Source organism: Halictus rubicundus, chromosome 3 (genome assembly GCF_050948215.1).
Source record: "Halictus rubicundus isolate RS-2024b chromosome 3, iyHalRubi1_principal, whole genome shotgun sequence".
In the NCBI taxonomy this organism is placed as follows: domain Eukaryota; kingdom Metazoa; phylum Arthropoda; class Insecta; order Hymenoptera; family Halictidae; genus Halictus; species Halictus rubicundus.
The window spans coordinates 10,236,780-10,258,100 of record NC_135151.1 but is presented as its reverse complement, the minus strand read 5'-3'; the positions used below and the strand labels follow the sequence as shown (position 1 = coordinate 10,258,100).

Below are 21,321 nucleotides of genomic sequence, written 5' to 3'. Positions count from 1 at the left end.
TGGTTTCACAATTTGCTTGCGGACATGGTGTTGCCAAAAATTTGGTTTTGGGAAATTATTGGATCTATGGTTCACACGAAATTTTGTGAAGGGGTATAATTATGAGATTAGTAGAACTTAATACCACAATCTTTAAAATATTGGTTCACATTGAACCATAAATTGGAAGTGATTCTTAAATTTTAATCTTGAAGAAAGGGAGCAAATTAAAAATTTAGTAGAATTTAATACAACAACCTTTAAAATATTGTGTCACATTGAACCATGAATTGGAAATGATTCTTAAATTTTAATCTTGAAGAAAAGGAGCAAATTAAAAATTTAGTAGAATTTAATACAACAACCTTTAAAATATTGTGTCACATTGAACCACGAATTGGAAATTATTCTTAAATTTTAATCTTGAAGAAAGGGAGCAAATTAAAAATTTAGTAGAATTTAATACCACAACCTTTAAAATATAGTTTCATATTGAACCATAAATTCGAAATATTTCTTAAATTTAAATCTTGAAGACGATATATAATACATTTTTTGAAGAATACACTGTTCTGATCAATTATTATAAACGATAAGAATGACGTGCTTGTAATATTTGTGAGTGCAAATTTTGCATAGGAATTTACACTGACAGTGTACCATAGATCATACTTCAAAATTTCTCTCTTGCCTTTGCAACTACAAACAGAAAATAGAAAACTAAAAAGTTGCTGAAGAAATGTACAGATCTGTTACTCTAACACAGAAATTCGTTTCGCGAGCAAAATAAAATTATCCACAGAAGGGCATGCAAGTTTTCCACCCCGTTGAACCTAGTGTGTACCAGTTTGCACGAATCTCTGCAATCCATCATTGTTTTACAGCGTCTTTCGATCACTAGCCACTAAACAATGCGATTCAGACATCTTACATGATTTAACGATCCAGTGAGAAGGCTTGTCGCAGGTTTCGCGTGTCCATTCCCGGGTTCTCGATCGCCGTTGGTTCCCGATCGATCATTCGTGATCGAGTGGCGGCTCGAGCGAGGAGAACAAAAAAAAAATGAGGAGTTGCGATTTTTCAGGCTATCGATCATGAACGTTGCAGCCATCGATCGACATCGGGTAAACCCCCCACCGAAACTCTATTTTGCACACAATGTTCCCTGAAAAGTACGCGGACCGCGTCGTCGATAAGCTCGTGCGGATTAATTCACCGAAATTTCCCGATAAACGCGGCCATTGTAATCGAAACGTTGAACCACCCACGCCGACCGGGGACATTATACATGCAAAAGTTAATGAAGTTACGGCACGAAGGGAAATCGACACGGGCTCGATCGATGAAACCAAATCGAAGAACACGAAGATCTACAGTCACTCGCGGTAATATACGGACAAAAGAATTCCATCATACCGCTAGTATTTTTTTCAAAAAGTTAAAACAACCAGTTTACAGAATGAAATTTCGGAAAAATTACTATCGGTCGGAATCGCGGAGAAAATACTGAAAGCTGTTTTTTCCACCTTTTTTATGTAGGCCTACACTGAAAATTTAAAACATTCCGTAGATTGTAGAAGTCACCAATCTGGTGGTACAAACCACAAGAAGATGAATCTGCATGAAATAATCAGTTGAAAAGAAAGAATAATGTTTTCTCATTTAACGTTTCGTTTCCTAGAACAATGAATGTGGAGGTCCGTTGGTTTTGCGTGCCCTAATATTTTCAGGAAGTAAAATCAGCACGTTATGATCAGACGTACCAGCCGATTCCCATCTACATAATTCAAACTCGATTCGCTGAATTTTCAAACGAATTCCCGAAAATTCTCGATATTCTCGAAAATGCATCCTTATGCGAAAAACATTATCCTTTCTTTTCGACTTATCTTTTCATACAGCTCTCCTGTAGATATTTTTTCAAACGCAGTTTTTAAATTTTCAATACAGTAATTCTTCTAACTTCTCGAAAAAATTCAAGTCACATTTGGTGTAACCTTACAAGACTTATCGTCTTTTAAAAGTGTTCGAATATTACTGGGGGCGGCTGTACTTTTCAACTGGCTTCGGAAAGGTTGCACAAATCGATCAGTACGTGTATAGCGTTGTTTTTTCTACTTACACTTCAAGAATATTTTTTCCTGTCGGTGAGAGTTTGTTTTGGGAGGTTCCATTTCCATACCCTGCGCCTTCTCGCGCGGGTTTCCGGTCCACTGATAAATTCGCCGTGTCATTGCGCATTCTTAATTAACAACTCTGCAATCAGAACGAAATAATTACAATTATTGATGTGCGTGTTTTACCGTTGCAGAGAATAGGCGTGTTCGTTGCAGTGTAATGCACAAGAACGGCAATCATCGTGCGCGGTTTAATTGAACTGCGAAACAGTATGTATACTTTTATTAAAAAATTTAAATTATTCGCTGCTAGTCGGTAAATGAAAAATAATATGGAACTGTTTTATGTTTTATTAAAGCGAATTGCTGTATAAATTTATAAATTTGTAATTTTGTTTCCGTGTAATTGTATGGTTTGCAAAATTTACATTTTTATGGAAGGATTTCAAGATAAATCTGGTAGATTTCCTTTGTCACTGGTATGAATGCAAAAATAAAGTGAGGCGGCATTATACTTTATGCTTTTTTGTAAGAAACTTCATACGCCGCGAATTGACATAATATACTTACAACGTGGTTATAATGAACAGACCGTAGAAATTCATACATTCACAGCATGTACAGTTTTAAGGTTTATTTTTAATATGTACATATATTGGTATTGTTTATGATAGAAAATAGATTCTACGCCAGTATCCTACCATTTTCTTTAGAAGAATCTATATTTACGTAAACCTCCACAGTCTAATAATAGGTAGTGACAATTATAGAACTGTTAAACATAGTCTAAATTGTTACTTTATGCTCATTCATTACTGCTAGCTTCGTTCTAGACACGTCGAGAATTCTTGAAGCATAAATTCATATAGCAGTGTTATAAAATAAATTAACTTGTATCAAGAACTATATTTCGAAGTTCTGATACGGTTGATGTTTTTACACATGTTTACTCCTACAAAAATTGTGATCCTTTTCACACTAAATTTAAGCAATGCACAAATTACTAAATTACACATCACCCTTCGACTTCGTAAATCGACGACGCATAAAAATTGAATGGCAAACATTTCTCGCGTTGGCCGTCAACAAGGATTCAATTCAATTCAAGAGGTATTAACTTCGCGGGATACGACGTTGGAGAAAAAAAGAAATCTGTTCGGAGCAGCAGAAGTGAAGACTGCGAGTCGTTCTCGTGGTCGAGTTGGCAACTCTTTCCGTGCGACTTCCGGTCCCGCGATCTCGATGATTTACGATCCGTAGGAGAAGAGGGAAAAGTGTCCCACGGCCACGGTAACCATCCCCCGTGCTCGACTCCGCGGAGACAATTTATTGTTGCATCGATCGTAACGAACGGGAAATTTTATAAACTGCTCGCCGGGAGGCCAATGAAGGAAAAATTGGCTCGGCGCGCAGCGCAGCGGCGGGATATTGGAAAAGGAGACAAATGAAATCGCAGAGCTCGCTCGTGAAATAGGATAATTTGAAATTGACTGGAAGACGCCGTCCCCTGTTTTTCTCCTGCTTCCGGCGCAGCAATCCCGATCCGAAGAGCGTGGTCCTTGACGAAAGGACCGTCCCTTCCATTTACTGTTTCATTATTTACGTTCCCTGTCGGGTTCGAGAGCCTTTGAGGAATCGACGCAAATGTTTTCATAAATATTTGCCCGGCTGCAAATGCCCGATGATTGATTAACCCCTAGGAAACCAGGCGAGACCGGAATTCCAACATGGCCACGCTCGCGGAACTTGGAAAGTTCTATAATAACTGCTTCGGGAAAATCCTTGACACTTTGGACGGCAATCTCAAAAATTCGATTTCGGTACACTGGATATACAGGATTCCACAATTTTAACCACAAATTTAAAGGTTTTGTATACATTTTTGGAAGCAACACATAAATCTCATCATTCATCATCTAAGACATTGTCTTTTATTCGAACATATTTAACGATATTTCTAAAATAAAAGAATAAAATTATGTTCAGAAAATGACAATGAAATCATTAAAAAATATTTAAACTTTAACGCAAATGCGGTACGCATTCCTGTTGTCCGATTGCTACCAAATTTGACACACTTTATCTTCGCACCAAGTGTCACAATTTAGGGGGTTAAGTCCAGAAGATCCAAAAAATGTTTGGCCCTTATAGAACAACATTTTTTCTCTGTATTAATTTAAACTTGAAAATTCCTCTAAAATTAAGATTGAAATTAAACTATTATAGTTTTCGAGAAAGACGAGTATGGAAATCCGCATGATTCGCGTGCCCCAGTATTTGCGGCAAGTAGAATCAATATGTCATGACTAGATGCATCGGCAGATTCTCGTCCAATAGCACGCGTATTTATTCGCTTTCATCGAATTTTCGAACTCGACTTTATTAGAAAAATTCCTGAGCTACTTTCGTTAATGGAAAGGCAGAACACGTATCGCCTTTTAAGTGTGGTCTCTGCTTCTGTGCAGGGACAGGAATTTCTGTGGTGGAAACTTCTTTTTAGAGAACGATCGAAGGGAAATAAGAGCCCGGAGACATTGGCACGCAGACGCGTGGCGTCGTTACTTCTAGTTACTTAAGGTGCGGTAACGTTTTCTCTGCTTTTCCTTTTCTCTCTCTCTCTCTCTCTCTCTCTTTCTCTCTCTCTCTCTTCTCACCCTTCGCCTCAACCTTGTTCCCTGATGAAAGACGAGACGCCATAACAAAGGAACGGCTGATCAAAGCGCAAAAGTAATGAAAGATACGGGACCCGGGGATAAAAAGGGCGGGTGCTTTTTATTGGCTTTCTCTCATTTACTCGACGGAGTCTCGTTTAGAGTGCTTTCGATCTTCATTAAGGATTCCGAGCCTTTTGTCGTCGTTGGGAAAAGGAAGGAGGGGATCGACTGGCCGTTATTTTAAGAGATTGCGCGTGATTCGGTTAATTAGATCCGTGACGATTCTGCACACTGGCCTGTTCGCGAAGCGTGGCCTTGAATTTAGGAAATCTTCAACATGAATATACCAGGGACCATAACTGTCATATCCAAAAAGAAAAAAAGTCATGGAATACCAAGTATTTATTCGACTAAAATCGTATTGGTTACAAATGAGGATTATAAGTAACCGAAAATTTTTCTCTTATTGGTAAATGTTATCGTTGAGAGAAATTCTTTTCGATCGATAATAATCAACTTTTTATTAATGATTTTTACCGTAGAAAATTTTGGAATTACCGTTATTTTTGGTCCCTGGAAAATACTGTAATAGGGCGAGTCTCGTATCATGACTTCATTAACTCGTTATATCTTGTTATATCTTGAACGAACAAATTTTTCAAACTAATGTTTCATTATTTCCAGGGGAGCATACAGTGGTGTGTTCTGTTTTCTGTTACCAGGCTTTTTAAATGGAATGGCGAATATTTTTTCTAGGATTCGGATCGAAACACCAAATTCTCCGTAAGAAAAGTATTATACCAAATATGACTCAGAAGTATCGAGTGATTCATCTTGGAGAACGCCTAATTAGAAAACCTTCCAAGTCAGTTTGTCATGGCGTTCTCATTACTCCCTTCGTTTGGCAATTAGCGCGTTAATTGGGTGTAAAAGGTCGGTTGGAAAGTGATTACACGTAATGCGGGGCTGTGCGTTGCCGTCGAACCTGCGGAAGCGTTCAATTTCATCAGCAGCTATTTCCTGTCTGAAGGTTGATCATCGCGAGCGCTGTATGATGACTAGACCGTGGATTATTTGTGCAAAATGAAAATTGTCTGCGTTAATTGCAAGATACAGGAGCAACGTAGACTAGACTGCGGATTTTTATGCAAAATGGAAATTGTCTGCATTAACTACAAGATACAGGAACAGGGTAGACTAGACTGGATTTTTATGCAAAATTGGACATTGTCTGCGTTAACTGCAAGATACAGGAGCAACATAGTCTAGACTGCGGATTTTTATAGAAAATGGAAATTGTCTGCATTAACTACCAAGATACAGGAGCAACGTAGACCAGGCTGTGGATTTTTATGGTAAATGGAAATTGTCCGCATTAATTGCAAGATACAGGATCAACAAGTTCCTTTCTCCTCTGAATAATTTTAACTCATTGAAAATAATGTATTTTTGGAATTCATCAAATGTTTTTACTGTTTCGAAGTCGATGTACACATTTTTTCCAGAAACGCATAAAATCCGCAATGATGAGAGGATCGGGCCCCTTACTCGTAGATTTCTAGCGGGACAATCGATTAATTAGCACGGCTTAGCGCCAGTGTCTAATCATCGCTTAGATTGGATATCCTGTATTGTAAACGTATGATATACTCGATAATGACCGAAGCAAATACAGTTTGTTGTCCGTGTATTATCGTTGCTAATTGCAGTTTGCGCGAGGACGGGGTCTCGTCGGCGACAAACCCACCCCCCCCCGACCCCCGACCCCCAACCCACATAGATCAACGAAATAGGTGTCTGCAGTGAATCGAACGCCGACAACGGATCGCTCGGGTAAATATTGACCGCAACAAATATAGGCCGGCCGGCAATCAAAACGTCAGCCCCGGCTTAATTTATCGGCGGCGACCAGTAAGGGTGGTTTTTTCCCCCATATCGTCGCGGCCTTGATCCACGAGGATCGCGTAACGTCGCAAATCATTCTTTTCGCCCCTGAGAACCGTCTCCTTCGACGTTTTCATTCGAAAATATTTAAGGGTGGTTTCACGGTGAAATAACCCTTTCAGATCCTCTGTCGGACGTCCTCCGACGTCGTAAATTTCCTCTAAATATTCCGCTAGAAAAATACCTTTAAATATGGCTTAAAAAATTGGATTCGGTGAGAAATCAGGTGTGCATGAAATTGGATTCGAAAGGGCTAAGAAAAATAGGAGATTTATAGTGCCCAACATTTTAGCAGGGCAATTGTTCTAGTAATCAGCCATCTTAAAAGTTGTTACTATCAATATGCAATTTTCTGAGCGGTTTATAATATGAGATCTGAGATGTGCTCATTCAAATGTATAATAATTTGTTAGTAGGTATTTATTTTTAAACAATTTGTTTTCAGGAGGCTGAATATTGCTTAAAGGCTGAAATAAAAAGAACTTGAGAATTCTTATGATCAAATTAGTAGATTAGGCTGTGTTGGTAAAATTGGTGTTGTAATTGTAAGAGCCTCTTGCATAACGACTGCTCAGCGGAAGCAACGCTTTTAATCGTTCATTCAAATCAAAATAACACTCTGCTGCATAACAATGAATCACGCCTCCGATAAAGAAGCTCAAAGTATCAGTCGATGTTCAAGATAAGGAAATGACATGCGAATCCAACGAATGGCTACTCAACCAATTTGCAAAGATATCTTACTTCAGTGTTTATTAATAGTCTGCGTATCTATCAGGCGGAATTGAATCATCACGATTAGACTACGAATTTTTTTAACAGATCCTAAAATAGTTGAGCAGCATTTGTTGTAAATTGTGCTCGTTTCCTATCTAGTGAAGGTACAATCGTAGAAAATGAAGTTGCCCCTAATTGATTAATTCTTCTTTGTCAATTGTCACAAATATTCTTCTTTAATAATTTTAGTAAGTTGAAAATAACGTAGATACTTTTAGATTCTTCTAATGTCTACTTTAACCTATTATTAGCCTTACTTACTTCCCCTCTATTTTAACCGTGACCTTTAATTTTTTAATTTTACTACTACTTCTCTACTACGTGAAATGCAAACTTCATTATTAAGTAACTAATAGCAATCGTTAGTAACTCCCATCGCAAGAGAAAAAAGACTTGTGTAAAACAGTGAAAATGCAAGCTGCACGAGAAGGGTTGATATCGAAATGACCGTCCGATTAACCGTCGCCTTAAATCGCACGGAAAATTTCACGGCATCGGAGACAAAATCGCGAGTGAATCTCGCGGAGCAATCGGTTGGAGGAATCAGGCCGATAACGAGAATCCAGGGAAAGCCCACAAGGCTCCATTTAATCCGCCTCCGCGGACACAATCTTCGAAAGTTTGCGGGCAGCAATCTTTTCGAAATTCAGTTAACATCGTTCACGAAGAAATTTCGGGCGCGGAAAACAATCCGCGCGAAGTTTGCCCCGCTAATGTATTCGCGGCGGTTGTCGCGGGTATCCATCCTATCCCTGTTCGCCACCCCCCCCCCGCATCCCTTATTCTCGGGGGTAACTTCGTCAGGGGGGGCGCGTTCCGCCGCTGAAAAATCGCGGCTAATGGGAAAAATTGCTAAAGTTACACGGAAAGTTCCGGCGACTTTTGTCGTTTGCCGCGGCACCTTTCGCAGTCGCAGAACTCCATTAAGCTCGAAAACTAATTTCCAACGGAGTTCCAGGACGGGCGCGAGCGCGCGCGCGCGCACAGACATTGCATAATCCTTTTGCGGCTCGCATAAATTTCGATTCCGCGCAGACGATCCGCAACTTCCCGAGTGGAATCGTTCGACGCATCGACCGGGATTCGATTAGATCGGTGACCCGTTCATTTTCTTCGTCTCCGAATGCTTTCTAAGAATGATTCGAGGAGAATAATTTTTTATTTTTATTATTAACTCAGAGACATCGTACATCGACATCGTGCATGAATAAAATTTTAATGAAATCGCTTGTTCGTACAGGGCACAGTTTCGTTTGAACTGAATCATTTTCAATACATTTTTTTCTCATTTCTTTTGCTGTGTTAAGAGCAAAGGAACGCATGCAAGGTCAAATATCGAGCTTTGAACGAGCGAGTTGTTTTCGGTAGAAATTCTGTTAGAGTTATTCGGGCACACAGTGAAAACGTTCAAGCTCCCGTTATTTTTATCGCGATAGCTGGCGCCAGTATCGATCAAACAAGTGATTCAGAATGTGAATTCCACAAATTATCAAATATTTTTTAGCAATAGGGCGTGTAATTATCGTCCAGTTTATATTCGATGCTAATATGGATTGTTTACAGTTTTGTGAAATGCTTATCTTGATACGCTCGTAGATACCTGTAGCCAGGAAATTTTGTTCTGCGTCACGCATGCTGGAGTGGCGTTCGAACGGGTCGGAAGATTAATCGTTCGCTTATGACCGTCGGGAACGTTCCTCACAGTGAAATTTATGCGATGTTTCAAACTCGCTGCGCGAGAAGAACAAGAAAAATGAAGCAGAAGAATGTTCCAAATAAGAAAATTCTCCAAAATTCCTAATCGCAAATGTAGCTAATAACAGTGTGCCTGTGTTTTAGAATTGTATAATGTTCGAATTGTATAATGTTTATACCCTCTCGAATCAATCTAACTCTTGCCTCGTTTGTCCTGAATATGAGAAATTGGACGGGGAACAGATCTCTGTTACTGCGAATGCAAGTCACGTCTGACTGCATACGGTCCAATTCTCCTTACACGATTCTCCTTTAAACGTCTACCAGCAGACAGTCCCATTCTCCTGTGTCTGCCGTGGATTAATCAACTCTGATCCTCACCCGAGCAATGTCTCGATCATCAGATTCACTTCGAATATGCTAATTCCATAACCCTTTGATTTACAATAGCGTCGTAGCATGCCGATAATGGTATCATGTCGAAACTACTGAACGCGAGCTTCATTTAAATGTACATCCTCCCTCTGTCAGCCCCAATAGACTCCGTCATTTTATTTACTTCATCTCAATAGCCCATTGTTCCTGGATCCATTCTGAATATTTAATTAATCAAAATCAATTTTAGAGACGGGCAGCAACAACGAAACACCAATTAGGCACGAGCACAAATATACCAGTAACTTCGAGAACCTGTCAGAACGCGACACATGGAGAGATCGTTACAAACAAAAACAATACAGGAATGTTCATCTCGTTTAGATCGGGAAAAATACTTTTTCATAAAAAATCGAGGAGTTACGTAGTACAAAAAATGGATCCAGTTGCGTTCCATATATGGATAATTCTGTTCCCAAGATTCCAGAAACACTAATATGACTTTAACAATTTCGTCGCGTGTTGAGTAACCCTAAAATGCAATACACAAAATTTGGGTCAGAAAAGATCAATGTATCCGGAGTTCCAAGCATTCGATTTTAAGAAAGATGTTCGCAACCCTCGCAGCAACACTGCGGTTAAAACTGAAGCCGAAACAAACCGCTCGGAAAATCCTGTTCTATATTCTTCTGAAAAGGTTAATAAACATCCCAGCGCGCTAAATGTTTACAAATGCCTCTCGCTAGCAGCGTCAGAAGCCGCGGGGCAATCGACGCGTAATTTTCCGCGCCGCGTAAATTCGAAACAGAACTCCTGCCGGCGCAACGTCCGAAAAGGATTTTTTGCGTGTCGGGTTGCGAACTGCGGTTCGCGCGTGTTATAATTAAAGAGATTGCGCGCGGGACCCGCTTCGTGCCCTCGGAGGTTCGTTAAGCCCGGCGAATTAATTTCCATTGTATCTGAAAACGGCCGGCGGGCACGATTCTCGGTTACGCTTCCGTATCCCCTCTCCATCCCGCGGAGAAACATCTCGGACCGGTCCGGGACTCGGCCGGAATCCTGCTCGTCCCGTCCGCGAATGATAAATGCTCGAACGGGCTCGCAGACCGGAAGAGGACGCACGAAACTTTCCTCCGGTAAAATTGCCCCCTGCCTCCCCGCCACCACCAGTTGATCCCGCCCCTTTTCCTTTTTTTTTTTTTTTGCTTTTTCAAATGATCCCCCGCCGGGAAACTTATTACTCTCGAATCGTCCTCCGAAACTAGCAAGCGCACCGGAACGTGTTCCATGTTCGAACGATCTGTCGGTCGACGGGAACGAAGACGTCAGCCAGAGAGGACGTTCCGGGTTTCTGGCAGAGCAAGAAGACGGCCATCTTGGCCCGCCAAACCGCTGACGTTTGTTTTCGTGGCCAGATATCTATCTGCTCGAGTGTTCTCTTCGCGATGAGTTATCGATCGGTGTTTAGGCAAGCAACGAGCTAAGTGATTCGACGCGGACCGTGAAACTTTCAAGGACAATGTTTGCTCGATTGATTATGCTCCTAGTGCTCCGGAGACCTCCGTTTTGGAGGACCTCCGACTGGTGTGTCGGTGGTACATCTTAGCATATTAATTACACATCGGTGGCTATTTAATAGATTTCAGACTTTTATGCTTTACATCTGGAGGATTGCTTGAAAGATTATTTAACAGCAATGGCAATTTTTGTCATGTACGCTTTTTAATTCAGCACAGTCATTGAGAATCACATGGCTTCCGGTAAATAATACAAGGTGTCCCAAAATTGTCGCACTGCCTTGAAAATATTCTCCGTGACTTGGTTAAGCAGTTATTAAAGAAAAACACGGACCAATCAGGGCGCGACAAAAGCTGACGGATTCCGGCACTGTAGCCGCGCTCTGATTGGTGCGTTTATTTTGTTAATAACTCCTTAACAAAACCGAGGAGAACATTTTCTCAAAGGAAAAAGTTTCTTCAAATGCCCTCGGGAATTACTCCTTTCAAGGAAATACAACATTTTTGGGACATCCTGTATATCGGAAGCCTATTAATGAGGTTTCCAATAATTGACGTGTACCATAATGAAGTTTAAAAATCTTCTTTTGCCTAGTAATACCAAACGAAATTGTTATATCACTTGTTGACTTGTTGTTTTGAATAATCGGTGGTAGATAATCTGTTAAGATTTGGAACAGATAAAAATGTGGAGTAGATTGTATCGAAATGCAATGGGTTTTCTTTGCTTTGTTTTTAGAAAACAAAGGACTATCATTATATTACTCTAATTGGTTTCTTTAGAACTCTAACATATTAGATACGATGCTACTCTTCAGACTATAGTGCGCGTAAAATATAATTTGTATGTTAAACATTCCAGTATACATAGTTCAGTGAATTTTTAATTTTACATTTGCTCGATTGCGTGCGATTAAAGTTCGATGTCAATTGAAGAATTTTTATAAAAAATTCTGTAAGAGTGTAAATGGGTTAAGTAGTTCTCTAATTAGGTCTTTATTAGGCATTCATGAACGTCTGCTTTGTAAGGGTTAATACTACTTTGGCATTCGAATTTAGAAGAATTTTCCTCGGAGCAACATCGGTTTACCTTTTCATAGGAACCTAAACGGAAGCATAAAAGTGTTTGAATATTTGTTCAGCATGATCGAAGAAATGGAATTTTCACGTTCGCAACTTTGGAATATTCCCAGTGTTGTTGCAACTTCTAGATGTATTCTCACCTACAGAAATGCAACAGTCCTTTTTTAAACTGCTAAATATTCCATTGTAAACGGATTAAAGCGATACACTTATTATTTAGAAAATGTATAGAACCACTTTGAAAGGGTGGTTACGCTCGCTTACTTTCCTTCCTCGCACTGTAAATTTTGCGCGAGAGTTACTCTGCGAACAGTATCAACACTCGAAACCGAAAGTAAACAGGGGACGAGTACTTTTCTCTCACACTGTATATTTTAGAGCAACTCCTTCGAGACACATGGGTCTCCTCGAATTCGATAAAAACGATTCTCGAGTGAAGTTAACCTTCGATCATAGGAGTGGGCTCTCGGAAACTACATGGAACTTCTTAAGTCAATGGTAATTCTACTACACTTTCTCTAAACAATTTTCTGGAAGTCCTATTTATTCTAACATACAAGTTGAAATGACTGAAACGCCCGGTTTCGGAGAAAACAGAAAAATTGCACTGCGCAAAAAAGGAAGATTGCGCAAATAAGTGTCGACTCTGGTATAATTCAATTCTTTGTCTAGACTGCAGATAAATTTGATGAAAAATTGATTTTGCTGACTATAAGGTCATTTTTTTCATTTTTCAGTTTTCTTGTACTTTACAAATTTATAAATGGCAGAAATACATGGAAATGCGAACCTATGTGTGATTAAAATAATATTGACACAGAAAGAAAAATGTATATCAATAACAATTTTCTTACATTTCACATACAAAGATATTATCGATAAGACGAAATTCCAACAATCGGGAAAATTCGTCTAACATGTAGATTATCTATTCACGGGGAGAAGATTCATACTGATAACTGAACTGTACGTTAAACACATTTATGACAAAAATGTGTGCATACAATTCCAACAGTGGATATATTAAAAAGATTTAAGGGCATCAGTGTATTAGTTACAGCTGAATAAAATAATCAGAAGAAGAAAGAAATTTTAATTTGGTACCTGCGTCTTACAATGCCAACATTTTTTATTTTGCATGAAGATCCACAGTGTATTGGCAAAAATATTCACCGAAATTCTCAGAAGATCCATCAATAATTAGAGATTCACGTTATTAGCGATCGAAATGAATTTCTCTCATTGATAACTGTTATAAGTGATCGAAAATGAATTTCTCTCAACATTTACCAACAAGAGAAAAAATGTTCGGTTACTGATAACCCTTATTTGTAACCAATACTTGTTATTCCATGACTTTTCTTCTTTTTGGTTATAACAGTTATGGTCCCTGCCCGCAACAGCTCTGCTATAAATTTCGTGAAGATTCGAGTATCAAAAGATGTTCAATCGGGGACTCTAAACTCATTGTTTCGTGTGGTCTATCGTTCCAGTCGCGTGGGAGTGATCTCGGTTATAGGAGCCAGCGTCTAGCGACGGAATCATCGAATTATGATCGTCGGTTTAATTTTAGCCGTTCTAGAAATCGCGTGCGAAGACACGGTCGCCTCTGGCCGTTTGATTTACGAGCGGTCGGACTGCTTAATGACCGCCGCCGTTTAGGTGCTTCCTTGTTGTTAAGCGGATCGAAATAGTTCGCGGCTGAGGATGCCGATTCAACTATGCTCGCTGTGAGCCTTGAACACGAGAGACAGAGAGAAGTCGCGACAATGCTCGCGATAAGAAAAATCGAAGCGAGCGTAAACCGCTTGTTTCATTCACAGCTCGCGGAGCTGATTTATCGCGACGATGATTTTCCGCGACGACTTGTCCGCAGCGGAATGTGTCGTTAATTCGGTCCCGGGGCACGGAAACCGTCACCGTCGTTCGCCGGTCTTCATTGTCTGACAGTGGTGCTCGGTGCCAATTGCAGCTATCAACCCCTAAATCGTCGTACGATCCACTATACCGCCACTAAAACGCTCCGCAAGCAACCGCGTCGCACTGAAATATTTTAGTTTACTATACTTCCGGTTTGTTTTAGTGTTCGGGAATAAAAATGTATCTCTCATGCCCGTGTGGAAAAACACGGTGGGTCCCGTCGAAGTAAATTTCGGATTTATTCCAATTTATTTAAATTTCATCCGAGCGAGTAGCTAATCAGCTTAGGTATTCGTAGTCTTGGGAATTTTGTGGGTGTGCGCGCGAAATCCCGGCGCAAAGTAGTGCAAATGTTTCTAGAGTATGTCGAATGCATTAGACAGTGGGTCTTCATGCGAGTACAGGTTTTTCAATTGAAAATTGTTGGGCTTTAATGGAGTTTTTATTGACTGGAATCTATACGATTTCTTTAATGACAAAGGCATTAAGTTTTCAGTCTAATGGCTGATAAAAGACCAAGATAAACGACCGTACAATATCATCTGCAATACCATTTGATCAATGTTTATGGTCGCGATTCTAATATAAATTGAATAGAATTTCAGTATCTGTGTTATGAATTCAATCGAATCAGAATTATCTTCCATAAAAGTTTCTGTCTCATTCGTTCTAATCAACCTCTAAAAGCCATGCAGCTACCACAAGCCATAAACAAAATTCGCAGTCTTTCCGAACGCAGAATTTCCGAAAAACGTTCTGTCCGATTCGTTCACAAAAATCGTTAAAATCCACGGCAAAATCGCAACAGCATGTGCATGAGAATTTCATGGTTCGGTAAATCGAACGTCAGATAAGCGACGATGCAAACGATACCGATTATCACACCAAATCTCTGACTCTTCCGAGCATTAATTACCAGAAAGACCTTCGAATTAACCCTAATCCCCGACGACTCTAATACGAAAGTACAAATTCCATCGATCTTCACGATCCCCGAACCGGTTGCACGACAATGAACGGATTACAACGAATTAGTGGCTGAATCGGCGAGACACGCGTGGTGCATGCAGCGAGTGAATGATCCTGCGATATTGCAAATAGCTACCCAGTCTATCCGATGACCGCTAACTTCCGACGCTGGCACCAGAATGCGATTCCGCCTAGATAAATCTTTCCATTCCCGTTTTGGCAAGCGGATTCGCGACCGGCAACTAATCGCTAGAGCTAGGAGGTTGGTTGAGAGAGAGAGAGAGAGAAAGAGAAAGAGGTTGACAGGGTGTCGAAAGAGCATCGTGTAAATCGCAGCTACGGTTATAGTATTATTCAGCAGACGATGAACCAGGTTTCCCCAGGCGGCGAGCGCGCGAAGAGGCAGGATTTTCTCTTCGGGATTTTATTTTTATAGACTCGCGAGACCGCGGCGGCTAAATTCGCGACGGGCCCTGACAGACGAGATCGTCTGCAACCTTGGACGAGTCTGGCCAGCGACGCCCACTTTTTTGCCAAGTCAATCCCGCGGAAGCTTCTCCGACGTTGGCAGAAAGCGTGGGCTTCGTGTCCACGCGATTCGTGTTCCTCTTCCTCTCTGGTTCCCTTCTTTTCCGATCGCGCAACCGATTGCACCGAAATACGCGCGCAATCGCCGATCCGCGAGGCGAAAACGCGTTCTTGAACAGGTCGACGCTACATCTTTTTCTCTCGACCATCGTTCCCTCGCACGGTACTATCCCCTGCAGAAAATATTCGATCGAAGTCGAAGATTGCTGAACGACTTCTTCGAGCGTATATTAAGTACGGAAAATATGTTGCAATTAATCCAGACAATTTTTATTTTGCATACAAATCCGCCCTCTAGTCGTTGTATCTACACGTCTTAGGTTTTTCACCCTTAACCCTTCAGTTCTACTTCCTTTACATTATCTTGAAATGCCTCAATGAATTCTTGTGTTACTAGGATCAGTATTAGGAAATGTAGCAACAATACCTTATGCTAGAAAAGCTCCAAGTTTTTAGAAGGAAGGTCAAAGAAAAACCGAATACTTAATGGTTAATTGATATAACACAATGGAGGTAAATATTTTCCTCGAGGAAAACTGTACATTTTAAATCCTTGTGTACCGTGAGAATTAAATTGGATCATATTTAACATAGGTACGATTCTAGAAAAAAACCTAATTTTGAACTCGCTTTTTTTCTTTTTTATTTCTATTAGGAAATGACTCGCTTGATTGTACGGACGATTGACGAACATTTTCATTTGATTTCCATTTCTCCTGGTCGAGGTAGAACATTTTTATTTTCCATAAAGATTTAGCGTTATTTCCGGTTCATTAAAATTATTGAAAGAGGAAATACATTTTCATCTGATTTCCATCTCGTATGATCGAGTTTAGTCTAGTCAAGTTCAATCGAAGGTTCTTTGATTGAGCGCGATACGTAGGTTGGGAAAAAATTAATGAACAATCGTATAGGTGGAAGTAAACATTGCAATCTGCAGAATCGTCGAACCGTACGCCTTCCGAGCGTTAATCAGGAAAAACAGGCGAGCGGCGTGCCAAGAACAACGCCGCAGGAGCAGATTCTCTTCTTAAACTGGCGACAGTTTCCGGTTCTCTGCCAGGAAAAACATCTGGGATTCAAGGGAACGGGTACTGTCTCTTATTCGATACAATCAGGGATGATCCGAGTGATAAATGGAACGAAATTTGCTTAATTAACGCGAATCTTCTAGGTAGGCAGTTCCGCGGTTGTCGACAGGTTGAGCGTCAACATTTGTGATTGGGAAGGTATTCTTGGACGAGAAGAGGGAAAATGAACTTGAAGTATTTCTGGCTGTTCGATACTTTGCGTGGTCGAATTTTCAAGAGGATCGCGGTACACTGTGATTATGTTCTTAACACCAGGTTCACGGAGCACTAAAAGTCACTACTTTACATTACTTTATAAAAATAACAAGAATGTGCTGCCCAAATTTTTAGTTACCCGGTATCCGGACAGTAATACAAATTTCATTTATTTTTTACCTTACTTGTTAATATAATTAAAAATAATAGTTAGTAGCATAAAGTAGGAAAACTCATTAATATAAATTAAAATAATCATTGTATAAAATTAAAATTTATTAGTACCTTATTGAATCTTCCTCTTTCGAATGAGCCCTTTACCAGCGACAAAATATTCTCATATAAGGACGAAAACTTGAGGCACGTAAAATCATTTTTTGTCGGTAATGTAGTCACTCTACCTTATCTCGAATCTACGAAGACCGGGAGCTTAAGGACCGGTAGGAATAGGTATACAAGAAGCGTCGGCAAGTTTAGTGCTAAACTCATGTTTCTCGAGAACGAATGTTCTGAGGAGAAAACATTATTCCTTCTTCTCGACTTATTTTTTCACGCAGATTCACCTCCTTGCGGCTTGTACGACCAGATCGGTGACACCCTGTATATCATGCGCCCGGAGCGCCGGTAATTGCGGACAGATTGACCGATGAGAAGCAGCCGTGGTACACGAACGGCCCAGATTAATCGATGATACGCGAAATAATGGACGATCGAGCCGATACGACGGCGTTGTCGTTATCGGGAGGTAATTCGGCGCCGGATCCGAATTATCCCTCGCCAACCAGCGTATCTTTCCCTTGAAAAGGAGCTGACGCTGATCAATCGCGATACCCGTCACCGGCGCGAGACTCTTTCGAGAAACATTGCCACCGGATATCGATCACGCACGCGAAACCGTAAATAAACCAAGGCTGACGCACATTCAGGGTCCTTTGAATTTTTACATCTTCCTGCGACGTGAGATCACGCGGAAACGTCTCGTCGTTTCTGCGAAGAAACATCCTGCCTTTTGTTATTTTTATCAGTGCGTCGCCATTCTTGTTTTTACGGTTTTGCCCTCTTTGGCGGTTTTACTGTTCGATTCTTGTTATTGTCTCTACTATTATGCTGTCGTTGTTGTTTCTAATTTTTTAATTTTAATTGTTTTAATCGTTTAAAATTTTATGTTGGCTTATCAAAACTCTTGTAAAAGTATTGCGCAATTTATGTTTCATAGTTTGTGATTTATTATGGTGAAGCCATCTCTTGAAGGTGAAAGTAGAGGTCAAGCAGCGAAGTACGATTCTTCACTTTGAAATACCCGTTGTACTGAAAACAACTGATAGGACAAAAATTGAATGGTTTCAATGCTTCATAAAGTATCGTGTTATTTATGTTTTTTAATTTGTAATTTCTTTCGATAAAAAGAGCTCCCTTCGAAGGTCGAAGTCTTGACCGTTTCCAACCACACATGTTTACAAAAAATTGATGGAACAAACATTTAATCGAGTGCTCTATAAAATTGTACAAAATCAACACAGTATACGGTAAAATTAAAATTAAAATTACACGGTATAATTTTCGTCGTTTTCTTTTTTTTTTTTTTGTAGTGCGCAAGTTTTAAAGTTTGGACGATGTTTCTCTGATCGTAGGAATGTTTAATGTTACATAATATATTTTTAAGATTCAGAAAAGATAAGTAATATTACTTAGTTTCTCGCGAGAAAAACGCCGAAAAAAGTGGTTTTCATTTTTTTCAACTATGAAGGACCAAACTCAAGAATTTGAAGAAAATCGAGTACAATACTTACGACAATATCTCATTGCTAAATTAAATCAGCAGCAGTGTCTCTTCAACTTCTATATGAAATCTGCATTTTTTCGATTCTTTTCGTGTTTTTCATTTTTTACAACCAGAATTTGCAACGGAAAAATCTGAAAACGATTCCTAATTTGTGGCTTGGTATCCGAAATATGTCAGATTTTTCTCGGAATTTTAAATTGTCATTAAAAAGGGGAAATGGGCCGAAAACTGGTTTTTCGATTTTCCTCTATAACTACCCTTACAGATGAGGTATCGGGCTGGAACTTGGCAGAAAGGTTTCTTATTCGGTAGGCTATCGAATGGTTCAAGCTCGATTAAAATTGGGCCGGGGGCGAATTTGACTCCCAAATCCGGCCATAGCCTTTGTCAAAAACATAACAGGGAAAATTGCAGCACTTGAACGATACAAAACAAACGTACAGCTTAGGCAATATAAAAATTTCATTAGACAAGTATAGATGAATAGACATTAAAATGCGTGCATATTTTTAAAAACATTTATTTGTTCTTTGTTTGATAAGAGGCATTCACGAAAATGACTATCAGTCACAGTCAGAACAGATTTTTTGAAAATGTCAGAAGAAGCAACGAAATACAGTGAATTCTCGATATATGTCAACAACACAGGTCTTGACAGCGACATATATCATCCAGGAGACATACCCCGAGCCGTCTTATGTTTACACTCCTCGGCGTCCGAGGCTTCGTAGTGGGGATAATTCTGCGACGTTTATCATCCAGGCCTTGGGGACATTTGTAGAGAAATCACTGTATACGCAAAGGCGACAATGATTTTCGCGATCGCCGTGTGGTTCGATCGAAATAGTCTGGTCATGTTTGAAAAGCGGCGCGTAGATCCGTGCCCCCTGGATCCAAAAATAATCGCGAAATGGGCTGGCGTGGTTGGAAATTCCGTCCGCGTACTCGAAATCGCGGCGATATTGCCGCGAGATAACGGGGAGATCGATGTGGCGTCGATGTATCGCGTCGTAGATCAATCTGCAGCTCGGTATCGTCTCGGTATCGTCGATCCCCGAATGCTCTACGAGAGGAGACGCGACTGCCGTTGCATTTTTATGGTCCGGTGGAAGGAAAGGCTCGAAGAAGACGGGCTCTGCTCGGGCTCGAGGTATCGAACGAGAAACTCGGTCTCCGCGCGGGAACGTAATCCGATTCGTGACAAATGGAAAGATTTCGCCACGCGACACCCGGTATCTTTTCGATGTCTGACCGGAGCCGACATAATCCCCTTATAAACGTTAATTCCGTCAAGCTGTTTCCCACCGGACCGACGATAACTTCGACGCGTGTGTGTCTTCGGTACTCGAGGGAAGAAGCTCCTATTCTCGTTTTCGTGCACTGGCAGTCAGTTTCGCGAGAACTTCGATCTTCGGAGAAATGAAATAAAATTTTATTCCGATCGACAGATTGGCTGCTGGTAATCCGATCGACGCGACGCGTCACTGCCCGGGTATCGCCGGGTTCGATCATCTTTTCGGAGTGTCGTTCGAGTTGACGGTGTTCGACAGATAACAAGAAGCCGTGGATAGGTAAAAGAGACTGATTCCTTCGACGGTGATAACGCTGGGGATTTTCGATCAGCAGACCGACGCCGACGTCTGAGTGTGCCGGGAGACACTCGAGCCGACGGGAGACGATCGATGACCGTTGAATTGCCAATTACGCCGATGACTGATTAGCGGCTTTATTATTTAATAATATCCCTCGCTGGGATACGATACGATATTCTTTGTAGCGGTCGTTTGTTGACGGTTCGTTCGTGAAATAATTCTTATAATCTTTGATCGCAGCGTTCGGTTATTACGCCCGGAGAACTTCCGAAAATGTATGACTCTTTTTTAGTAAACTTATTTGGACGAAATTGATCAAGTATTGTGACTTTAGGAGATAGAGAGATCGAAAGGGAAGAATCTCTTGGTGGTTATTTTACATTCGAGGACGTCTTGATAGACTTTGTGGTAAGAATAACAATATTCACCTTGGATCAACGAATCCGCAGTTACGTCAAAAATAAGTAGCTGCAATTTAAAACAGTGAAAATAAATAGATCGCTCCAGTTCTTTGGAATTCAGATAATTTTGCATAAAAATCCGCAATAAGGAAAGAATACTTCAATCGAAACAAGTGTGAAATTCGATGCCCCTGTAGTCAAGATAAAATCGACTTTTGGGGGCGGAAGCAGCGCCTAGATCATTTTCTACGATCCTTCCTTTCTTTCTCGCGGGGCGAGGAGGTGGTGGACGAATCGTCGAAGGACAGCTTCGTTTTCGGCGAACTGAATAAAATCTGCGGGAGTAATCGTTCTCGCGATGAAAAATAAAGCGGCCGGAGGGAAATCTGTGAAGATACCAAGTTCCCCGGTCGTTCCCAAAGCGAGCCGGTTCGCGCCGCGGGCGAACAATCCCGCACGATTTCCAATCGCGGTTTACGACTTTCGAAAATCCGCCGCAGCCTCTCGTCGATCGCCGTCCAATTTTTACGCCTCGAGCGTGGCACGGGCACGAACCATCTTGTAAAACAACGGGAAGAAGCAACGTTGGGGACGGTCTGGATTACGATGAACGATAATCGGACTCTCCTATTTCATCCAGG

General features: G+C 40.7%; 1 protein-coding gene and 1 long non-coding RNA gene across 10 annotated transcripts in view; one reads left to right on the top strand and one right to left on the bottom strand.

Annotated features, from left to right (window-relative positions):
- Positions 1-21,321, top strand: part of LOC143352662 (uncharacterized) — a 607,068-nt gene that overhangs the window by 417,255 nt on the left and 168,492 nt on the right. The window lies entirely within an intron of this gene.
- The window catches only part of Mdr49 (Multi drug resistance 49), a 148,227-nt gene that overhangs the window by 46,926 nt on the left and 79,980 nt on the right, over positions 1-21,321 (bottom strand). For all 9 annotated transcript variants that reach the window (XM_076785300.1, XM_076785308.1, XM_076785302.1 and 6 more), the window contains one exon: positions 2,102-2,235. In XM_076785300.1, the coding sequence (XP_076641415.1) occupies positions 2,102-2,213 (112 nt within the window). In that variant the 5' untranslated portion in view covers positions 2,214-2,235. The remainder of the gene's footprint in view (positions 1-2,101; positions 2,236-21,321) is intronic.